Source organism: Protomyctophum bolini, assembly GCF_963924005.1.
Source record: "Protomyctophum bolini genome assembly, chromosome: 4".
Classification (NCBI taxonomy): Eukaryota; Metazoa; Chordata; class Actinopteri; order Myctophiformes; family Myctophidae; genus Protomyctophum; species Protomyctophum bolini.
Window position 1 is genome coordinate 41,839,599 of NC_137865.1, and position 18,173 is coordinate 41,857,771.

General features: G+C 46.8%; 1 protein-coding gene across 1 annotated transcript in view; it reads right to left on the reverse strand.

Annotated features, from left to right (window-relative positions):
• Positions 1-18,173, reverse strand: part of met (MET proto-oncogene, receptor tyrosine kinase) — a 90,274-nt gene that overhangs the window by 37,217 nt on the left and 34,884 nt on the right. The window contains exons 6-11 of the mRNA XM_080760951.1: positions 17,000-17,176; positions 12,130-12,287; positions 11,207-11,321; positions 10,317-10,453; positions 9,799-9,963; positions 8,699-8,798 (exon numbers count right to left, since the gene is read on the reverse strand). Of these exons, the coding sequence (XP_080617077.1) occupies positions 8,699-8,798; positions 9,799-9,963; positions 10,317-10,453; positions 11,207-11,321; positions 12,130-12,287; positions 17,000-17,176 (852 nt within the window). The remainder of the gene's footprint in view (positions 1-8,698; positions 8,799-9,798; positions 9,964-10,316; positions 10,454-11,206; positions 11,322-12,129; positions 12,288-16,999; positions 17,177-18,173) is intronic.

The window sequence follows — 18,173 nt, forward strand, 5'->3', positions numbered from 1 at the left end:
CACTGTCCTAACCTCAGGTTCTGGACCACTGCCCTCCACACTGTCCTAACCTCAGGTTCTGGACCGCTGCCCTCCACACTGTCCTAACCTCCGGTTCTGGACCGCTGTCCTCCACACGGTCCTAACCTCAGGTTCTGGACCGCTGCCCTCCACACGGTCCTAACCTCAGGTTCTGGACCGCTGTCCTCCACACTGTCCTAACCTCCGGTTCTGGACCGCTGCCCTCCACACGGTCCTAACCTCCGGTTCTGGACCTCTGCCCTCCACACTGTCCTAACCTCCGGTTCTGGACCGCTGCCCTCCACACTGTCCTAACCTCCGGTTCTGGACCGCTGTCCTCCACACTGTCCTAACCTCAGGTTCTGGACCGCTGTCCTCCACACTGTCCTAACCTCAGGTTCTGGACCGCTGCCCTCCACACTGTCCTAACCTCCGGTTCTGGACCGCTGCCCTCCACACTGTCCTAACCTCAGGTTCTGGACCGCTGCCCTCCACACTGTCCTAACCTCCGGTTCTGGACCGCTGCCCTCCACACTGTCCTAACCTCCGGTTCTGGACCGCTGCCCTCCACACTGTCCTAACCTCCGGTTCTGGACCGCTGCCCTCCACACTGTCCTAACCTCCGGTTCTGGACCGCTGCCCTCCACACTGTCCTAACCTCCGGTTCTGGACCGCTGCCCTCCACACTGTCCTAACCTCAGGTTCTGGACCGCTGCTCTCCACACTGTCCTAACCTCAGGTTCTGGACCGCTGCCCTCCACACTGGAGCTCTACAGTGTTGTTAGCTAAGCTGCCGCGCCGCAGTGCGTCTACGTAGGTAGGTGGTGCGCTTCTTTCCCCTCCCGGCTTTGCCCTGGGTTGGCTGGCTCCCATAGAGTCAATTCGTTTTGTAGAGTTTACAATTTGTAAGTCAAAATTGGGTATGAGCACCAGGGTTGGATAGGAAACCCAGTGCACGTCCAACGTGAAGAGGAGATACTTTGACAGGAAACCCAGTGCAGGTCCCCCGGGGCGAGGAGATACTTTGACACGGCCAGAACCAGCCAACCCGTGAACTGACAGGACAGGTGGCGGTGGCTATACGGCAAAGCCTCATGTCGTTAAAAGCAGACTATCCACCGCCTCCACAGCAGCAACACAGACCCCAGTGTTCCCGTTCTACTCCACACGCTGTACTAGGGGACCGTAGTAATGTGCAAATTCACACTTCCATTTTCCTTCTTTTTGCAGCCTCCCCCCCCCCTTTTGTCTTTGTGACTATGCCAGCTTTTCCCTACGGATCGTAAAACGAAAAAAAAAAGAAAAGAAAAAAAAACTCTCTTTCATGTTTGTGGGAAAGCTGAGATTGGCTGAGCCCGGGCTTTAGTGGTGATCCGAGAAGGAGATATCAAGTCAAAACTGTGTTTTTTTCCCCTGCCATACGGACCTCGTGGAGACCCCGAATCCTCCTTGTTGTTGAATGGAGGGTCTGTTTTCCTTTGCCACGCAAACCTGCTTTGTTTAGGAAATCAGCAAGAGAGGCTCCAAGATGAGCATCTATACAAGGCTTACACATGCATTTGGGTGCACTGTGTGTGTGTGTGTGTGTGTGTGTGTGTGTGTGTGTGTTTGTGTGTGTGTGTGTGTGTGTGTGTGCATGTGTGTGTGTGTGTGTGTGTGTGTGTGTGTGTGCGTGTGTGTGGCTGGCTGGCCGCAGGGTTGTCTGTGTGTCCGCCTGTGTTGCTGTGCATCCATGTGCATGTGTGTGTGCATCTGCCTGTTTGTGTGGTGGTGTTTGCGCCCTGTCTATTTTCTTGAGACTGTGACAAAGAACTTTCTCAGTCTTTAAGTCAGCAGACGCTCTGTGGTTAGGACTCCCCACGGACCTGTCAATGTAACACCATTCACCACAACTCTACAGAGGAGAGGGGAGGGGAGGAGAGGAGGCAGAGGGGAGGGGAGGAGAGAAGAGGGGAGGGGAGAGGGCAGAGGAGAGGAGAGAGGGCAGAGGAGAGGAGAGGAGAGGAGAGGAGAGGAGAGGAGAGGAGAGGAGAGGAGAGGAGAGGAGAGGAGAGGAGAGGAGGAGAGAGGAGAGGATGACAGACCACAGCTCTCGGATAGTGACAGACCGGGCTCGTGTTACTGCTGGTCGGAACCACACAGGGCCGATGTCCGCTGCGTTATACGCTCTCCCTTTTCCCCCGCGGGGTTAACCCATTTAGACCGAAGAACGATTCTACAAAATGTCTTCTAAATCATGATTTCAGTTTTCTGAAAAACCCCATGTTTCTACTGTATGTCAGCTCAACCTTTTTCATGTCAAGGACCCCCAGAATTATCTGTATTTTGCCGCCAACCCCCAACTGTAAATATGTTGTTCCAACAGGGACCCCCAAGAAGCAAAGATTTGAGTTAAAAAAACGTTCGCTCCGATTCTCTGAAAGAATATATATTCAAAGATTTGCGCCACATTTTCACAATCTTTCAAAAATAGCAGACCTACAAGCTCATATCGCGCCACTCGGTGGCGTGCTATGAGCTTGTAGATCTGCTATTTTTCAATAGCTAAAGCATAACATGATGCTAACACCAAAAGGCGATCCCGCCGAAAATGGGTTAAGACAATAAGACACTCATGCCGTCCTCTCTCTCGGCTCATGCCGTAACTCATCCCCGATTACTGTAAAGGAATTTAACAGGCGACAGCTGGGCCACTACGGGGGCAGCGATCCCTGCATCCTAAATCATTAGTAGTAATGATAGTCTTATTTATTACAGGACTCATGAGTCCGCTCCCCATGGAACCATTCGCTATTTTGTCGTCTGGCCTTTATTCCGCGGTCTGTTACTGGAATTAAGAAGGTACATCGATATCTTAGTGGAACACTGAGCCGGGCCAGGGTTATCGTGCCATGGCTTAAGCTTCGACAAATTCCTCCACGGTTCTGGTTGCAAGTGTTTGGTTGAGACCCAAGTGCATTTTCTTAGTCCACTTCTTAGAAGGGAAATCTCTTTTTTGGGTAAAATAAGCACAGTTTCCACTCATGGGAAATGGTTTTCATTCAAATCCACTTGAAATTGTGAATGAATTGGAGGTGAACTGAATGCGTCCCGCGGTGTATAAACTTATGAACCCAGCGGTTTTGAAGTGGAGGTGAACTGAATGCGTCCCCATGGTGTATAAACGTATGAACCCAGCGGTTTTGAAGTGGAGGTGAACTGAATGCGTCCCCCTGGTGTATAAACTTATGAACCCAGCGGTTTTGAATTGGAGGTGAACTGAATGCGTCCCGCGGTGTATAAACTTATGAACCCAGCGGTTTTGAATTGGAGGTGAACTGAATGTGTCCCCCATGGTGTATAAACTTATGAACCCAGCGGTTTTGAATTGGAGGTGAACTGAATGTGTCCCCCATGGTGTATAAACTTATGAACCCAGTGGTTTTGAATTGGAGGTGAACTGAATGCGTCCCCCTGGTGTATAAACTTATGAACCCAGCGGTTTTGAAGTGGAGGTGAACTGAATGCGTCCCCCATGGTGTATAAACTTATGAACCCAGCGGTTTTGAATTGGAGGTGAACTGAATGCGTCCCCCTGGTGTATAAACTTATGAACCCAGCGGTTTTGAATTGGAGGTGAACTGAATGCGTCCCCCTGGTGTATAAACTTATGAACCCAGTGGTTTTGAAGTGGAGGTGAACTGAATGCGTCCCCATGGTGTATAAACTTATGAACCCAGCGGTTTTGAAGTGGAGGTGAACTGAATGCGTCCCCCTGGTGTATAAACTTATGAACCCAGCGGTTTTGAAGTGGAGGTGAACTGAATGCGTCCCCCTGGTGTATAAACTTATGAACCCAGCGGTTTTGAAGTGGAGGTGAACTGAATGCGTCCCCCTGGTGTATAAACTTATGAACCCAGCGGTTTTGAAGTGGAGGTGAACTGAATGCGTCCCCCTGGTGTATAAACTTATGAACCCAGCGGTTTTGAATTGGAGGTGAACTGAATGCGTCCCCCTGGTGTATAAACTTATGAACCCAGCGGTTCTGCACCATGACTAGCACGTTAAGACGCTGACCTCTGGCTTCGTTCACCTGCTGTCCATAAACCTCAGACAGAACTGTTGATCTGACCATAGCATGACTGGTCAGATTACACCATCACATCAATTACAGCGACTAGAACTGCAAGAACAGTCTGTAGAATGTATGTGGAAATCACTGCATTTTAGATGCACACTCTTCTGTATAGGAGGAAACTTTCGCACACCTAGAAATCGGGCGTATAATGCACAGGTGCGTAGGCCAGTGGACATCAATGAAAGCAATAGAATACACCCGCACACTGTGTATTTGCTCGGTACACAAGTATTTCCTTATTTAATGAAGCAACGTCTCGGTCCCTGTGAAGTACAAATCTCAAATAAGTAGGCTAGCAAACATGGCTGGGAAGATCATGGGCATGTCCACCCCCCCCATCACTCCCCAGGCCATCTTTGAACAAGCAGTGTTGAGACAAGCTCGGAATATTGTATCTGACCCCTTGCATGTGTTGTACCAAGAGTACGAGCTAATGCCATCCGGTAGGAGATATATAGAACTCCACGGTATGTGTATAATAGATTTAAACACTCTTTTGTTCCCCTGTCAATCAAAATGCTCATCCTTTTCGTATGTGAACGTGTCTGTTATTTGTATGCAGACTCTGTCTCCAAGACAAATAAAGACAACCTTGAACCTTGTCCCTCCGGACCTTCTTCAGGCATGAAGATTCACACTCTTCAAAATATGTATTTGCAGCTATAGGGGAGAAAGAAGCGCGTGTGAAAAAGAAAAAAACATTTTTTCAATTGTGCTTCAAAAGAGACGTTAAATAAAATGTAATTGTTTCTGTGCCACACAAAGACATCAGTCCTAATTTCAAAAAGGCTCAGCCGACAAAGGGTCACTGAGGAAATGACACTCTGTCTCCAGCAGGACAAATGCTGATGTAAACAAGGCTTTGATCAAAGCGACAGGAAGTGTCATGCTTATAATCACTGATTGAACATTTCAAAGTTACGTTGGGGGTCGCAAATCAAAATTTCTATTCAAACAACTTCCTGAATACGAACACTGCCTTCTAGTGTTTACTCAAATTATTTCTTTCATTGGCATATACAAAGACGTCTTTAAGAAGTAAACTGCTCAAAAACTATTAGTATTCTGACGAGACTGACGTACAGTCATGCCTACAGGTGGTTCCCGCGGTCGTTAAAGTATTCCCTCTGCCTTGTCTCTGCCTCTCACATCGTCAGTAATGAATGTAACTTAATTTACTCCTTTGGTCGCCATGAAAAGAAACATGCGGACGCATCCTGGCTTTCAGAGCAGTTTAAGTGGTTAAGAAACCTTGTGAAATAATTCTAGCTAATTCTCTCATGCACAGTAGTAGTAGAACAAGAGCATTATTCTACTTCATTACATTATGAGTCCTTTCTAACCCCTCAGGTCTCAGGTCAGCTGATTACGATTCCTTTTTAAGAGACAACAATCTTTACAGTATGTGGTTTGGTGATCTTTGGCCAGCTCAATGCGTCTAGGAGGGCGATAGACCCTCTCCTGTCTCTGTTGTCTGTGTGCGTGTAGACTACGGGGCTCCCTGGGGCCCCTTCAACCATTGACCCCATCACAGGTCAATGACCAGGGGAAAAGGACACTGAAAAGTGAGCTGCCTGTAGAGGGTGTGTGTTTTTGTGTGTGTGTGTGCTCGCATTTATGAGAGAGAGAGAGAGAGAGAGAGAGAGAGAGAGAGAATGAATGTGTGAATATGCATGCAAGCAGGTCTGTGCATGTGTGTCTCCACATGTTGTATGTGTGTGTGTGTGTGTGTGTGTGTGTGTGTGTGTGTGTGTGTGTGTGTGTGTGTGTGTGTGTGTGTGTGTGTGTGGATGTATGTTTGTGTGTTTTTGAGTGTAATTGCCCATGTATGGACACACTGCATGTGTTTGTGTGTGTGTGCGTTGTGGAGGGGGGGTTAGGGGGGGGGGGGTTACATGTTTACTGAGGGGTGTAATCTTCAGAGGGGGGTCCTGACTCCAGTCCTGACCAGACCTGCAGCCTGGGGCAGAGCGTGCCTTCAGGTACGACAGATAGCATCTGCACGGCCTGTTCTGTGTTCACTTATCACCTCCTCCTCCCCAAAACACAAACAAGTTCAACCAAGTTGTGTGTGTGTGTGTGTGTGTGTGTGTGTGTGTGTGTGTGTGTGTGTGTGTGTGTGTGTGTGTGTGTGTGTGTGTGTGTGTGTGTGCTTGTTGTGACTGACTTCAAAGTCACAACAAGAAAACAGAAAACATGTCTCAGTTTCCCTGGGGGGGGCAGACATGTTCTTAATCACTTAAGAAGCCCAATATGCTTCTTGGTACGACAAAGGCGACAATAGGCTTAATGTGCCAAAAGGAAAATGTGTGCATTTAATTCAGTCTGACCAGAGGCAGGCAGCGATAAATCATGTCCACACCGGCGATAGAAATGCATGGCCAGACAGAGGGGGGGATATAAATGCATGGCCAGACGGAGGGGGGGAGGGGATATCAAAGGCATCACCCCAGAAAATCGAACCCAGCTCCCAACTGGTCACTTTCAAAGACGCGTGATGATGAAACCTGAGATGGGAGATAGTTATCTGAGCACCTCATAAAAAAAGCGTAACAAAGTGGGGTCAGTTTGTTTGGAAAAGGTTCTTTTTTTTCCCTGCAGGTGCCACCAGGGTTAAAAAATAAGAAAAAAGGTCTGGCCCGGATGGCTGGCGTACGTAGACTGCGTGTCGCGGGTTCGAATCCCGATCCTGACGACCTTTGCTGCATGTCACTGCCCCATCTCTGCAGTCTCCCCATTTTATGTCAGCTTACTGTAGTGTTACACTATCAACAAATATTGGCAGAAAAAGCCCCCCCCCAAAGATATCTAATCGATGGAAACGTTGAAGCAATAAACAAGTGGAGATGAGAAATAAACGGTGTTGCAGACTGTATTCCTTAACTATTCCATAACAACGTAACTGTTATGCTGTATTGCTGCCATTTCACTGCACATAGCATGCCTGAGCATGTGGTGATTAAAGCCTTTGAATCTTTGAATTATTAGGTTATGCGTGCTGGATCTAACAATGATATTTCTGCATTCATCCCTTCCCACATAATACCGGTAATCACAGGGCTTGACCTTGTGCATACAGAACGGGTCTGAGCAGGTATACTTTATTTTAAACCTTTTGATTCAAGTATAATTGAGACCTGCTCCTTCATCACATACAGTAGGTAATCCACAGTACACATCAAATTCCGAATAAAAGGTGCAGGTGACAAGGCTCATTTATCGCTAAGAAATACGCAGAAACAATACAGGCATAGTGAAATCACACCTCAGGTTTTACGAGTTCACCACTGAAGCCCTTTATACTCCACGGTATGACGAAAATATCAGATCTACAACATGTGGATCTGACCCATACTGTATGTATGCTTTTGTTATGCAACTTGTAGATCAGCGGAGTTATTTTTAAGATATTTGTGGGGGGGAAAATGAAAATGTTTTGACAATGTTTGGTCTATGAACTATTTGAACTATGGAACTATTGAACTTTTGACGTGTTCAATACAGATACACCAGGGTTAAAGTTGTAAAAGCTGTATTTTAAGACCTTGAATGTATGGATGCTTCCATTTAAGACCCCCTGGTGAACGGCAGAGAGAGAGACCTCTTGGTGAACGGCAGAGAGAGAGACCTCTTGGCTGGATAGTTTAAGAAGGCCTCTGGGCCCATAGTACGTATACCGGCTCTCAAGGCCAAGAGTCAGTCCTTGACAACTTCCTGCATGTAGGTGTGTGTCATTTCGATACGCTTTAAAACTTGTATTCCTCGACTCATCTCGGACGTGTCGAGTGATTTCTCGACCCCCCTCCCCCCGGGGGTTTTTAAGATCTCAGCCCCGACCGACAACAAGCGATAAAGTCTGCAGAATGTGTGCGGAGGCAGATTCTCCCACCGTCTTCATTCATCGTTGTGTTGAGTCAGAGGTGATGAGAAGGCTCTCCAAAGCGCAAAGTGTGGATTTTCCATTTCCTTTTCGGTTCTCTGCTTGTCTAGCATTTTTTCTCTCTCGTTTCCATTATCACATGCCCTTTATTCAGATGGTTTTTTTCGGGGGCCTTTATGCTTCTAATGACAATACCACGCTGGGTGACGGGGGCCGGGAGGTATTTGTGAAGTACATGCATTATCTTTAGCTGCGGTACATAGATATCTTTAGCTGCGGCAGCACATATCGTTTAAGATCTATAAACAACTACTACTAGGATCCAGCCTGTTAAAAGTGTTATGGTTTTGTCAATTATGTACGGTTTCCTTTGTTAACTATGTTATATCGATCATCAATCCATGAGTAGTTGTCAATGGTGTCTATGACAACGCTATTATGAGCAGCTGGGAGCACTTTTCACAGATGCAGCATATATTTTCCGTTTGGAGTGAAACCTCGCCAATGCATTGGTTCATTTCTGTGCAGTCGTCTGCGCATGCAGTATATGTACGTGCTTTTGGAGTGAAACCCTCGCCAATGCATTGGTTCATTTCTGTGCAGTCGTCTGCGCATGCAGTATATGTATACGTCCTTTTGGGAGTGAAACCTCGCCAATGCATTGGTTCATTTCTGTGCAGTCGTTTGCGTAATGAACTCACCACTTGGAACTCCTGGTCGTGGTGCGTGGTGGTGAGGACCATCTGGGGCTGGAGGCCGGACTGGAGGAAGAAGCCGTGAGCCGACACCGTGCAGCCTCCGCTAAAGAGAGGAGAACGGAAGGAAGCGCTGTCGGTTAGCGTTAGAATCAGACAAGGAATATAGATATGCCCAGTGGGAAGCACCTGCAGTTAGCGTTAGCGGTTAGCGCGGCCACTCGTCACCTCCCACGCACGTTTCCGCTTGCCGTAAAACGAGAACGATAATGTGTCCCTGTTCGCCCGGTTATTATTCTCTCTCCAAGTCCCACTGCTTTTATTTCTCTCGATTTGACGTCCTCGGAGATGAAGCAAATTGGTCTACATCTCTTTTTTCTGAGTCTGTTTGCACAGTCAGACGTCTGCACTCAACCTTGTAGATATTCCTTTATTTCCTCCCCCCACATTTTACACTTCCTTGCCCTGATTATGACGGGCTCACCTAATGATTACATTTTCAGCACGGCTCTTCATTTTCCTTCCATTACGGGATTTAATCTTGAGGACTGTTCTCAACGATAACTCTTACTGTACATCTGGAGGACCAGGTGGCCTCCTGAAAACTACTCAGTCTGGGAGCACAATATGGTACACTATGCAGTGAGTGGCCTCACGGGTAGAGTGGCCGGTAGAGGGGCTGCAGGGGTTCCCGGTTCGACCCCAGGGCTCCCCCAGAGTTAGTGTCGAAGTGTCCTATATTTGTGTATTATGTGTTTGTACTGACCTGATGAAGGAGCGTAGGGGCTGGATGGTGTTGATGACGGGGTCCTGGTTGTAGGTGTTTGTACTGACCTGATGAAGGAGCGTAGGGGCTGGATGGTGTTGATGACGGGGTCCTGGTTGTAGGTGTTTGTACTGACCTGATGAAGGAGCGTAGGGGCTGGATGGTGTTGATGACGGGGTCCTGGTTGTAGGTGTTTGTACTGACCTGATGAAGGAGCGTAGGGGCTGGATGGTGTTGATGACGGGGTCCTGGTTGTAGGTGTTTGTACTGACCTGATGAAGGAGCGTAGGGGCTGGATGGTGTTGATGACGGGGTCTTGGTTGTAGGTGTTTGTACTGACCTGATGAAGGAGCGTAGGGGCTGGATGGTGTTGATGACCGGGTCCTCGTTGTAGGTGAAGTCGTTGGGGGCGTGGCGTTCCACTGAGTCCACCGTCAGCGTCACTGGCACGCTGGAGGGGTCGGCTTGGTCAGGGGTCTTACAGGTCAGCATGGAGGAGGTCACACTGAGGAGAGACATATTGAATGAAAGGAAAATAAGGAGGAGGACAGAAGGCAAGAGAAAGGAGTGAGAGAAAATATCAGAGACAGAGAATAATAGAGCAACAAGGAAGAGGAGAGTGACATGATGGGGTATCTCCAATGTCCCCCGTTTGATTCTGTCTGGAGAGACCTTTGTTATCATCTGTATGAGCTTGTATGAACCCCTCCCCTCTATTCCCTTGTTCAATCTCCACTCTCTACAGTACACCGTGGTGCTGAATATGGACACAGACAGTTAGAAATGGTAAATATTCCAATATAAAACTGTCTAACACATGATGGACGCATCGATCAAGGGACTAGGACTATGACTGACCTCAGGATGGTGCAGGTCTTCTTGCCCAGGGTCACCTCCCTCCTGTTGCCAGTGTCCAGGTGAGCTCCTCTGATGGTCAGCATGGTGCCTCCAGACTTTGGGCCAAACTCAGGAAAGATCTCCTTGATGACGGGGTCCTGCATGGGGTCAGATGTTCCGGTTATGCTCAACTCATCTAGTTTAATTGGACCTGCATGGTGTCAGATGTTCCAGTTACCCTCAACTCATCTAGTCATCTAGTCAAATGTACAGAACAGTCACATGTGATTACCACCGTGCTTTAAAGTTTAAATGTGCACACAGCAAAATAAAGAAATCAAATTTAAAAAAGCTGTTCTACAAGTCAGGCCTAGACAACGTCCTCTTTGTAAGCGTGTGTACTTTGCCTTTTTCTGCTGTCCTGAAACTGTAATTGAAACTATCATCTATGTGTTGAGAGACAACTCTTGGAGCCCTTATTTAAAATCCCCTCGATAAAGTGGGCAGAATGTGCACGAGCCCATTTTGATAGGCATGGGATTAGTCTCGCGTAGCCAGACAACTATTCCACAATCTCCTGAATGCTATATAGACTCTGGTACTACACCTCCCGAAATCTGTTCACGACAATATATTTACTTTTCTGCTAAGCAACAAGCTATACACGCTTATTAGATGATTTCTATTTATATTAGGATAAATGTGCATGACTCTAAGGACGAAACGGAAGTGTGGAGGAGGCTCCACTTCCGCTTTATATTTTACTCATGATAGAGCTTCCGTTGCTCCAGAGACTGTGTGACAGAGAGGCAACAGTCTGGCCACACGACGAGACTAGCATGGGATTTGACCCCAGCGTTGACTCAACACGAACGTGCGGAGACGAACACTTGAACATTAGTTCTTCTCACCACGAAGGAGAATCCGTCCATCTGGGCCACCTTGTGACCACTGGTCACCTTGACCATGCCCCCCGACGGGGTGAAGTTCCCACTGGGCACCGGAGAACAATGCAGCTCAGTCCACCTAGCGCGCACACGCACGCACACACGTACACACACACACACACACACACACACACACACGCACACACACACACACACAGATCAGCCATTATGCTCTGCCGCCGCCTGCAATCTAACCATTTAAGCCTAATTCAATGATAAGCTACTATGCTACAAAGCTACTACACAGCAGAAAAGGCACAAGGAGGCAATCTTCGGGCCGTGGTGGGGGTGGGTTCAAACATGTAAACAATGAGAGGACTATGATAAGGGAGGGGACTCGTTTAGGCAATGATGGGGGCTTTTGAATTCAAACTGCAAGGCCACACACTGGACTGGACTGGAGTGGGTAGGGTGGGGTGGGGTGGGGAGGAGTGGAAAGTCTGGACGCAAGCGATTTCTGCAGCAGTTTAACAATTAGGGGAGTCATGTGTAGTCCGTGATCGGAGCTCATGCACAGCTCCTGTTCACAGCGAGATAGAGAGAGGGTCTTAACATTCTTCCTTCAACAGAACAATCATTATTATAATATGTAAGCCTCTCTGTGACCCTAGAAAACGCTCACTGTTCTAGGCTAGCTCATTCATCTGATAGCTGCCCAGTGTTGTACATACATTAATGTGTGGTACGCAAGCACGCATATGTTTGCTCGCGCGCGCACTTTTACAGGCAAGCAGACATACAGTGTGTGCATGCATAAAAACACTATCTATACACACCGATATACACATGAATTCATGCAGACATGTACTCAGGCATGTACGCAATCACACGCACGCACACACGCACACACACACACACACACAGACACAGACATCTTCTTCCCTCACCTGTTGACGTTGTCTTGTCGGGACAGTTTGCAGACGACCCCGCCCACCTCCACCGCCACCAGCGAGGACTTGAAGCTCTCCGTCTTGTTGAAGCCAAAGTTGCGTCCGCACACCGTCACCACCGTGTTTCCCTTTAGCGGCGCGCTGGCCGGAGAGACCTGGACAACAACAACCAGCACACGGCTTTATAGGTTGAGTTGCAAAAATAGCCGATCTACAAACAGCTAACAACACGACGCAGCATGACACGTTGTTGTGCGGTTTTAGTTCTGTTATTTTAAAGGTTGTTGCCTATCTATGCATTTCCCACCCTATTTTCACTAATGCTATTGTAGCAGAGTGGCTCAGAGCCTCTGCCTGATGGCCTCAACAGTCTAATATCTCCCCTGGTCCAGAGGGATATCCCTTTGGTCTAGTGGTTAAGATGTTGGACTTTCACGTGGGAGGCGTGAAAATGTCCAAGACCTGCCAAGACCTACACTAATGCGTAGGTCGTGGCAGTTGGCACTGCTTGAAGGTCAAAATTCAATATCTCCCCTGAGCAGTGGTAAAAAAAAAAAAAAAGGTAATCACTGTAAAACTGGCTGTATGAATTGAATATAATAATATAATAATAATAATAATATAATATTGAGATGCTAATACAATGTACAGTCAGAGGCACGCAGGGAATCAACATTGTCAGTATATCTAAAGGCGATGGCGTTTTCACCATGTCTTGCAATACAGTAGCACGTAATAATGTCACAGGTGTTTGGCAATGGTTGTCATTAAGTTAAATAATCACCTGCATTTTGACAATGCGTGTGTTTGTCGAGTGCTACTTTGATTGGAACTACAGGGACAACCCATCAGCGGAACACTGCATGGCTGTTATTATGTATTATTCACAAGCTATATGGATCCGTGCGACTCTCCAAATGAAATAGTTTGGGCGATTCGATGTGGCCGTAATGATGCACTATACTATAGTGCATCATTACGGCCACATCGAATCGCCCAAATTACTGTAAATTACTATAAATGACTGTCCCTGTGCCCAGTATAACTACGCGTTTTGTTTTCTTATATAGGCGCTATAATTACCAGCCAGTTTCCGCTGACAGTGTGAAAGTTTGTCTAATGTTTAGTGACTATAGCATTAGACAAACTTTCACACTGTCAGCGGAAACTGGCTGGTAATTATAGCGCCTATATGAGAAAACAAAACGCGTAGTTATACTGGCCACAGGGACAGTCATTTATAGTAGAGGCTAATGTCGTGTTTAAGCAGTGGTGTAAAAAGTAAACTCACATTTCTTACTTAAGTAAAAGTACCAACACTGCATTATAGAAATACTCACTGTTACAAGTGAAAGTTTGGAATTCAAAATGCACTGTACTTAAAGTAAAAGTACAAAAGTATTGGTATCAAAATCTTCTTCAAGGGCCAAAAGTACTAGAAAGTACTGTTTATGCAGATTTTGCAGAATGTCCTAAACTTAGTTACTTTCCAACACTGTGTGCCAGTTATACTCCTTCTAAGTAGAGGCCAATGTCTTGTTTAACCCATTCTGAACGGGAACCCATTTTGGTGTTTAGCATCATGTCATGCTTTAGCTATTGAAAAATAGCAGATCTACAAGCTCATAGCGCGCCACCGAGTGGCGCGCTACGAGCTTGTAGGTCTGCTATTTTTGAAAAATCGAAGAACGACTGACATTTTTAGAATCTGATCTCAGGTCAGAATGGGTTAATCAGACCAGTGTGTGTCCAGTGGAAACCCTCGTATGAATCTGATCTCAGGTCAGAATGGGTTAAAGTGCAGTGGCGTGACTGGAGAGGACGCTGGGGGGATGGGTGACGACAGCGACACTGCAACACGTTCTGCGTGAGCAGCGTATAACTGCTGTCGTGACTCGTGAAATGCAGCAGAGCTCTGTTTAATAATGCGCACATCATAAAAAGGTCCAGGAGGACAGCTGTTGATATATACTGTGTGTCCTGGCCTGTCCTGTTGTGTATACTGTACGCTGTGCAGAATTCACAGTCCCGAGCTGTCTGGCTGAGCTGTCTTCATAATGTACTGTAGCCTGTTGTTTGTGTTGATGATGTGGTGATGGGTACCCTATGGCTAACCCTATACAAACCGCACAAGGAAACCACAGATGAGTCTTTTGTTTCTCTCCAAGTTTTTATCTCACGATTTTGTAACCCAATTTTTTCACCCGTGTCAATTATCTAATGTAATCCTGGGCTCTACACTCCCTCTGACAACCTGGGGAGAGCAACAGGCTGAACTCATACTTCCTTCACTGCATGAGGAGTCCAAGCCGCTTCTTATCACCTGACAGGGGAGAGTTTCCCCCGGTTGGACATAGCGCGTGGAAGGAACACATTATTCCAACCAGCTCCCTTCCCGAACCAACAGGCGCTCCGGTTGGCCAGTGGCTTCCCTATAAAAACAACTAAAGGTTTTTTTTTACTGGTCCTGTGCAGTTGCTGTGCAACGTTTATTTGCGTCACCTGTTCCTGTCACCTGTCAGGGGCTTTTTTAAGGACCTCAAAAACAGTTAACATCTAGTGTTTACATGCATACAGTCAAGTATGTGGACAAATAACTGTCGAGTTTCCCCCCAAATGCCTTCCTTCTTTCTTTTTCTTTTGCATAAAAAGAACAACCCAGGCCTGGGCCGTGGCTCAGCGGTCCAGGCACCTCGGCTGGTAATCCAGTCTGTGTGCCGCGGGTTCAACTCCCGATCCCAACGGCCTCTACTACATGTCTTCCCCCCATTTCCTGTCAGCCCTCTATAAAATATATAAAATAAAGGCGAAAGCCACAACAAAAAAACATTTAAAAAAGAACAACCCATCTAACGGTATACCACTAAACCCCACATTGCCCAATCCTAGGTTTAAAGCTGCCTTTTTGTCACACAGTTAAAGCATTCCATTGTTGTAACAGTAGTCTACGGTGGTTCTCTCTCTGGTGTGCTTTGTAAAACAGAGACCATGTGATGACGTGTGGAGCAGCAATAAAGACCAGAAGAACGAAAAGAAACATCCCCACAGCAGACTATATATATACAGCCAAACGGAGGCTCACAGCTGGGGTCGGCGTGACGCTGAATAGCAGAATGCCACTATAAAACCATTCGCGGTTTCACAGTTCAAATGCTTAACCCATTCTGACCGGGCACCCATTTTGGTGTTGGCATCATGTTATGCTTTAGCTATTGAAAAATAGCAGATCTACAAGCTCATATCGCGCCACCGAGTGGCGCGATACGAGCTTGTAGGTCTGCTATTTTTGAAAAATTCGAAGAACGACTGACATTTTTAGAATCTGATCTCAGGTCAGAATGGGTTAATCAGACCAGTGTGTGTCCCGTGGAAACCTCGTATGAATCTGATCTCAGGTCAGAATGGGTTAAACAAAAGCACCCAGAGCACTACTGACCAAAATGATAGGATAGAATAGATTTCAAGTTAAAATAAAAACCACATATACTGCAACTCAGTGGTTTTAAAGCCTTTTCATATCAAGGTCCATCATTTATTCAGCATTTGAGCCACGGACCAACATTTGAAAGATATTGTGTTGTCGCCGTTACCATGGGAGAGATAACAGGCAAACAAACCTTGGTCAAAATAACAATTCTTCTACATTCACTTCAATTGCGTAGACTTTATTGTAAATTAACTGATGCAGATGTTTAACAATAATTGAACTAATTATTGTTAAACATCAAGAGTTAAAGATCTATAAGGGTCCATTTGGTTACCAACTCTCCGTCATTTAGCTGCAGGGACCACCTGAACCCCCCTCAAGGACCACTGATGGTCCCCGGGCCACTGGTTGAGAACCACTGCTGTTCACACTGACAATAAACATCTCCAAAGCTCATTTCCACTGTCATTACAGTATGTGTGCACCACCAGTCAACCGGAATGTTTCCACAAACGCGTAGATGATCATAGATCTAGATTTCAGCATGCAACAAAGTGTAAAATTACTTGTGTCTTTTGCTTATACTGGAGTTCCTTCCTAACATTTTAGTCAAGTTTTTATTTGTTGTCAAAATTGACAGTATATACAGTATGTAGTCAAAGTTTAGTCATCATTGCTTAGTTTTTATGTAGTTTTTGTCACTGAAAAAAGGTAGTCGACGAACATTTTTCGTCACAGTATAGTAGTCGACGAAATAAACACTGGTGGTTACCGTGGAGATATCCTGCCCCTGCCTGTATGTGATTTCTGGTCTAGAGGGGCGGGCGCCAGTCAAAAACAGGCGGTGGATCCTATTGGTTTTCTGATCTGAGTGCCCGCCGCCCTCCCCCTCCCCCTCCCCTCTCCTCCCCCTCCCTTCTCCTCTCCTCACCTCTTCATTTGTGAAGAATGGATCTATTCAACTAAATTTACATGTATTTTTCAGCCATATTGAAAAACTAAGCACTACATTAACTCGTATATACTCCCCTCCCCTCCGCTCCCCTCCACACCCCGGTAGAAAACAGCAGACAACGCTCAATACTAATAAGTTGACTCCCACTTCCAATGCCAGAGTTTCCAATGGCATGAGAGCCGAATGCGAACGGAAATAAAAGCTTGGCTCTTCTCGGCCAGTCAGGCTACCTTGGTGATGATGGGGGCGCAGTGGTCCTACCTTGGTGATGATGGGGGCGCAGTGGTCCTACCTTGGTGATGATGGGGGCGCAGTGGTCCTACCTTGGTGATGATGGGGGCGCAGTGGTCCTACCTTGGTGATGATGGGGGCGCAGTGGTCCTACCTTGGTGATGATGGGGGCGCAGTGGTCCTACCTTGGTGATGATGGGGGCGCAGTGGTCCTACCTTGGTGATGATGGGGGCGCAGTGGTGAGTGGTCCTACCTTGGTGATGATGGGGGCGCAGTGGTCCTGGGTCCAGGTGGAGTGGGCGGGGCACTGCGGGGAGCGCGTACAGCGTCCGTCACACCAGCCGCATCCCGTCACCCCCGACGACAGCAGGCACGACGTACAGCTCATCAGCTGACCACAGCCGGGGCCAATCAGAGGCACCTTGGTGATCTGGGCGGAGGGGGGGGGAGTGGGGACAGTCAATCAGCACTCACACACACACCTTGTTCACTGCACAACCGGGACTACCTTTTTTGCTGAGCCTGGGAGTCGATGGTCGCAGGTTACATACATTTTTCACAACAAGCGTGCTCTGCAAAAAACCTGTGTCGGAATTATGTTCACAGAGTTGTGTCCAACATGAAAATAATAGAAATTATTACAAATACGGTTTGTACGTTTCAATGAAACTTCTTTGATGAACCTTGTCTAAAGTGTTCATATGATGTTATCTCTAAAATGTATATGTACATTACACTGTACAATATGAAAGAATAGTAGAATACATAAAAATACAAACAAACAATACGTTTACTCTTGTAACTGCACACAAGATATAACAATAAAGTACAACCTTGAACCTTGTTCATATTCACCTGGAAAAACTCAAATCTCTCATTAATGTCACGTTATTAATATTGCCTGTTATATATTGCAATAAATATCTGGTTTGATGCAATTTGCATATATTCTGCTATACTGTGTAATGTGTATATGTTTTCAATATAAGACTAAGACTGGGAGGTCGGGTTCAATCCCCGGCCGGATCATACCAAAGACTCTAAAAATGGGATCCAATACCTTGACACTCAGCATCAAGGGTTGGATTGGGGGTATAAGTCCCTGCGACATACTAGTGTCATGTCCAGGGGGTGTACTTGTACATCAAGCTGCCTCACTCTACAGAAACAGGAGATAGGCTCCTGCCCTACAGTATGGGCCTCATGGCTCGGAGAGGCTACTTTACCTCAAGGAAATGTTTCATAATGAACGTTACAGTCCGTGATCTTTGGTATCTTTCCACTGGGACAAAGAGCGGGAACGTGATCTTTTGTGTGGCCAGTTTAGAGCGCGGTGACGTTAAACCTGCAGGACATAATTGTGTGAAAGTATCTGCTGGCACGGCTCCACGTCCAGCATTGTGACTCGGTGCCAGTGAGAGACTGTT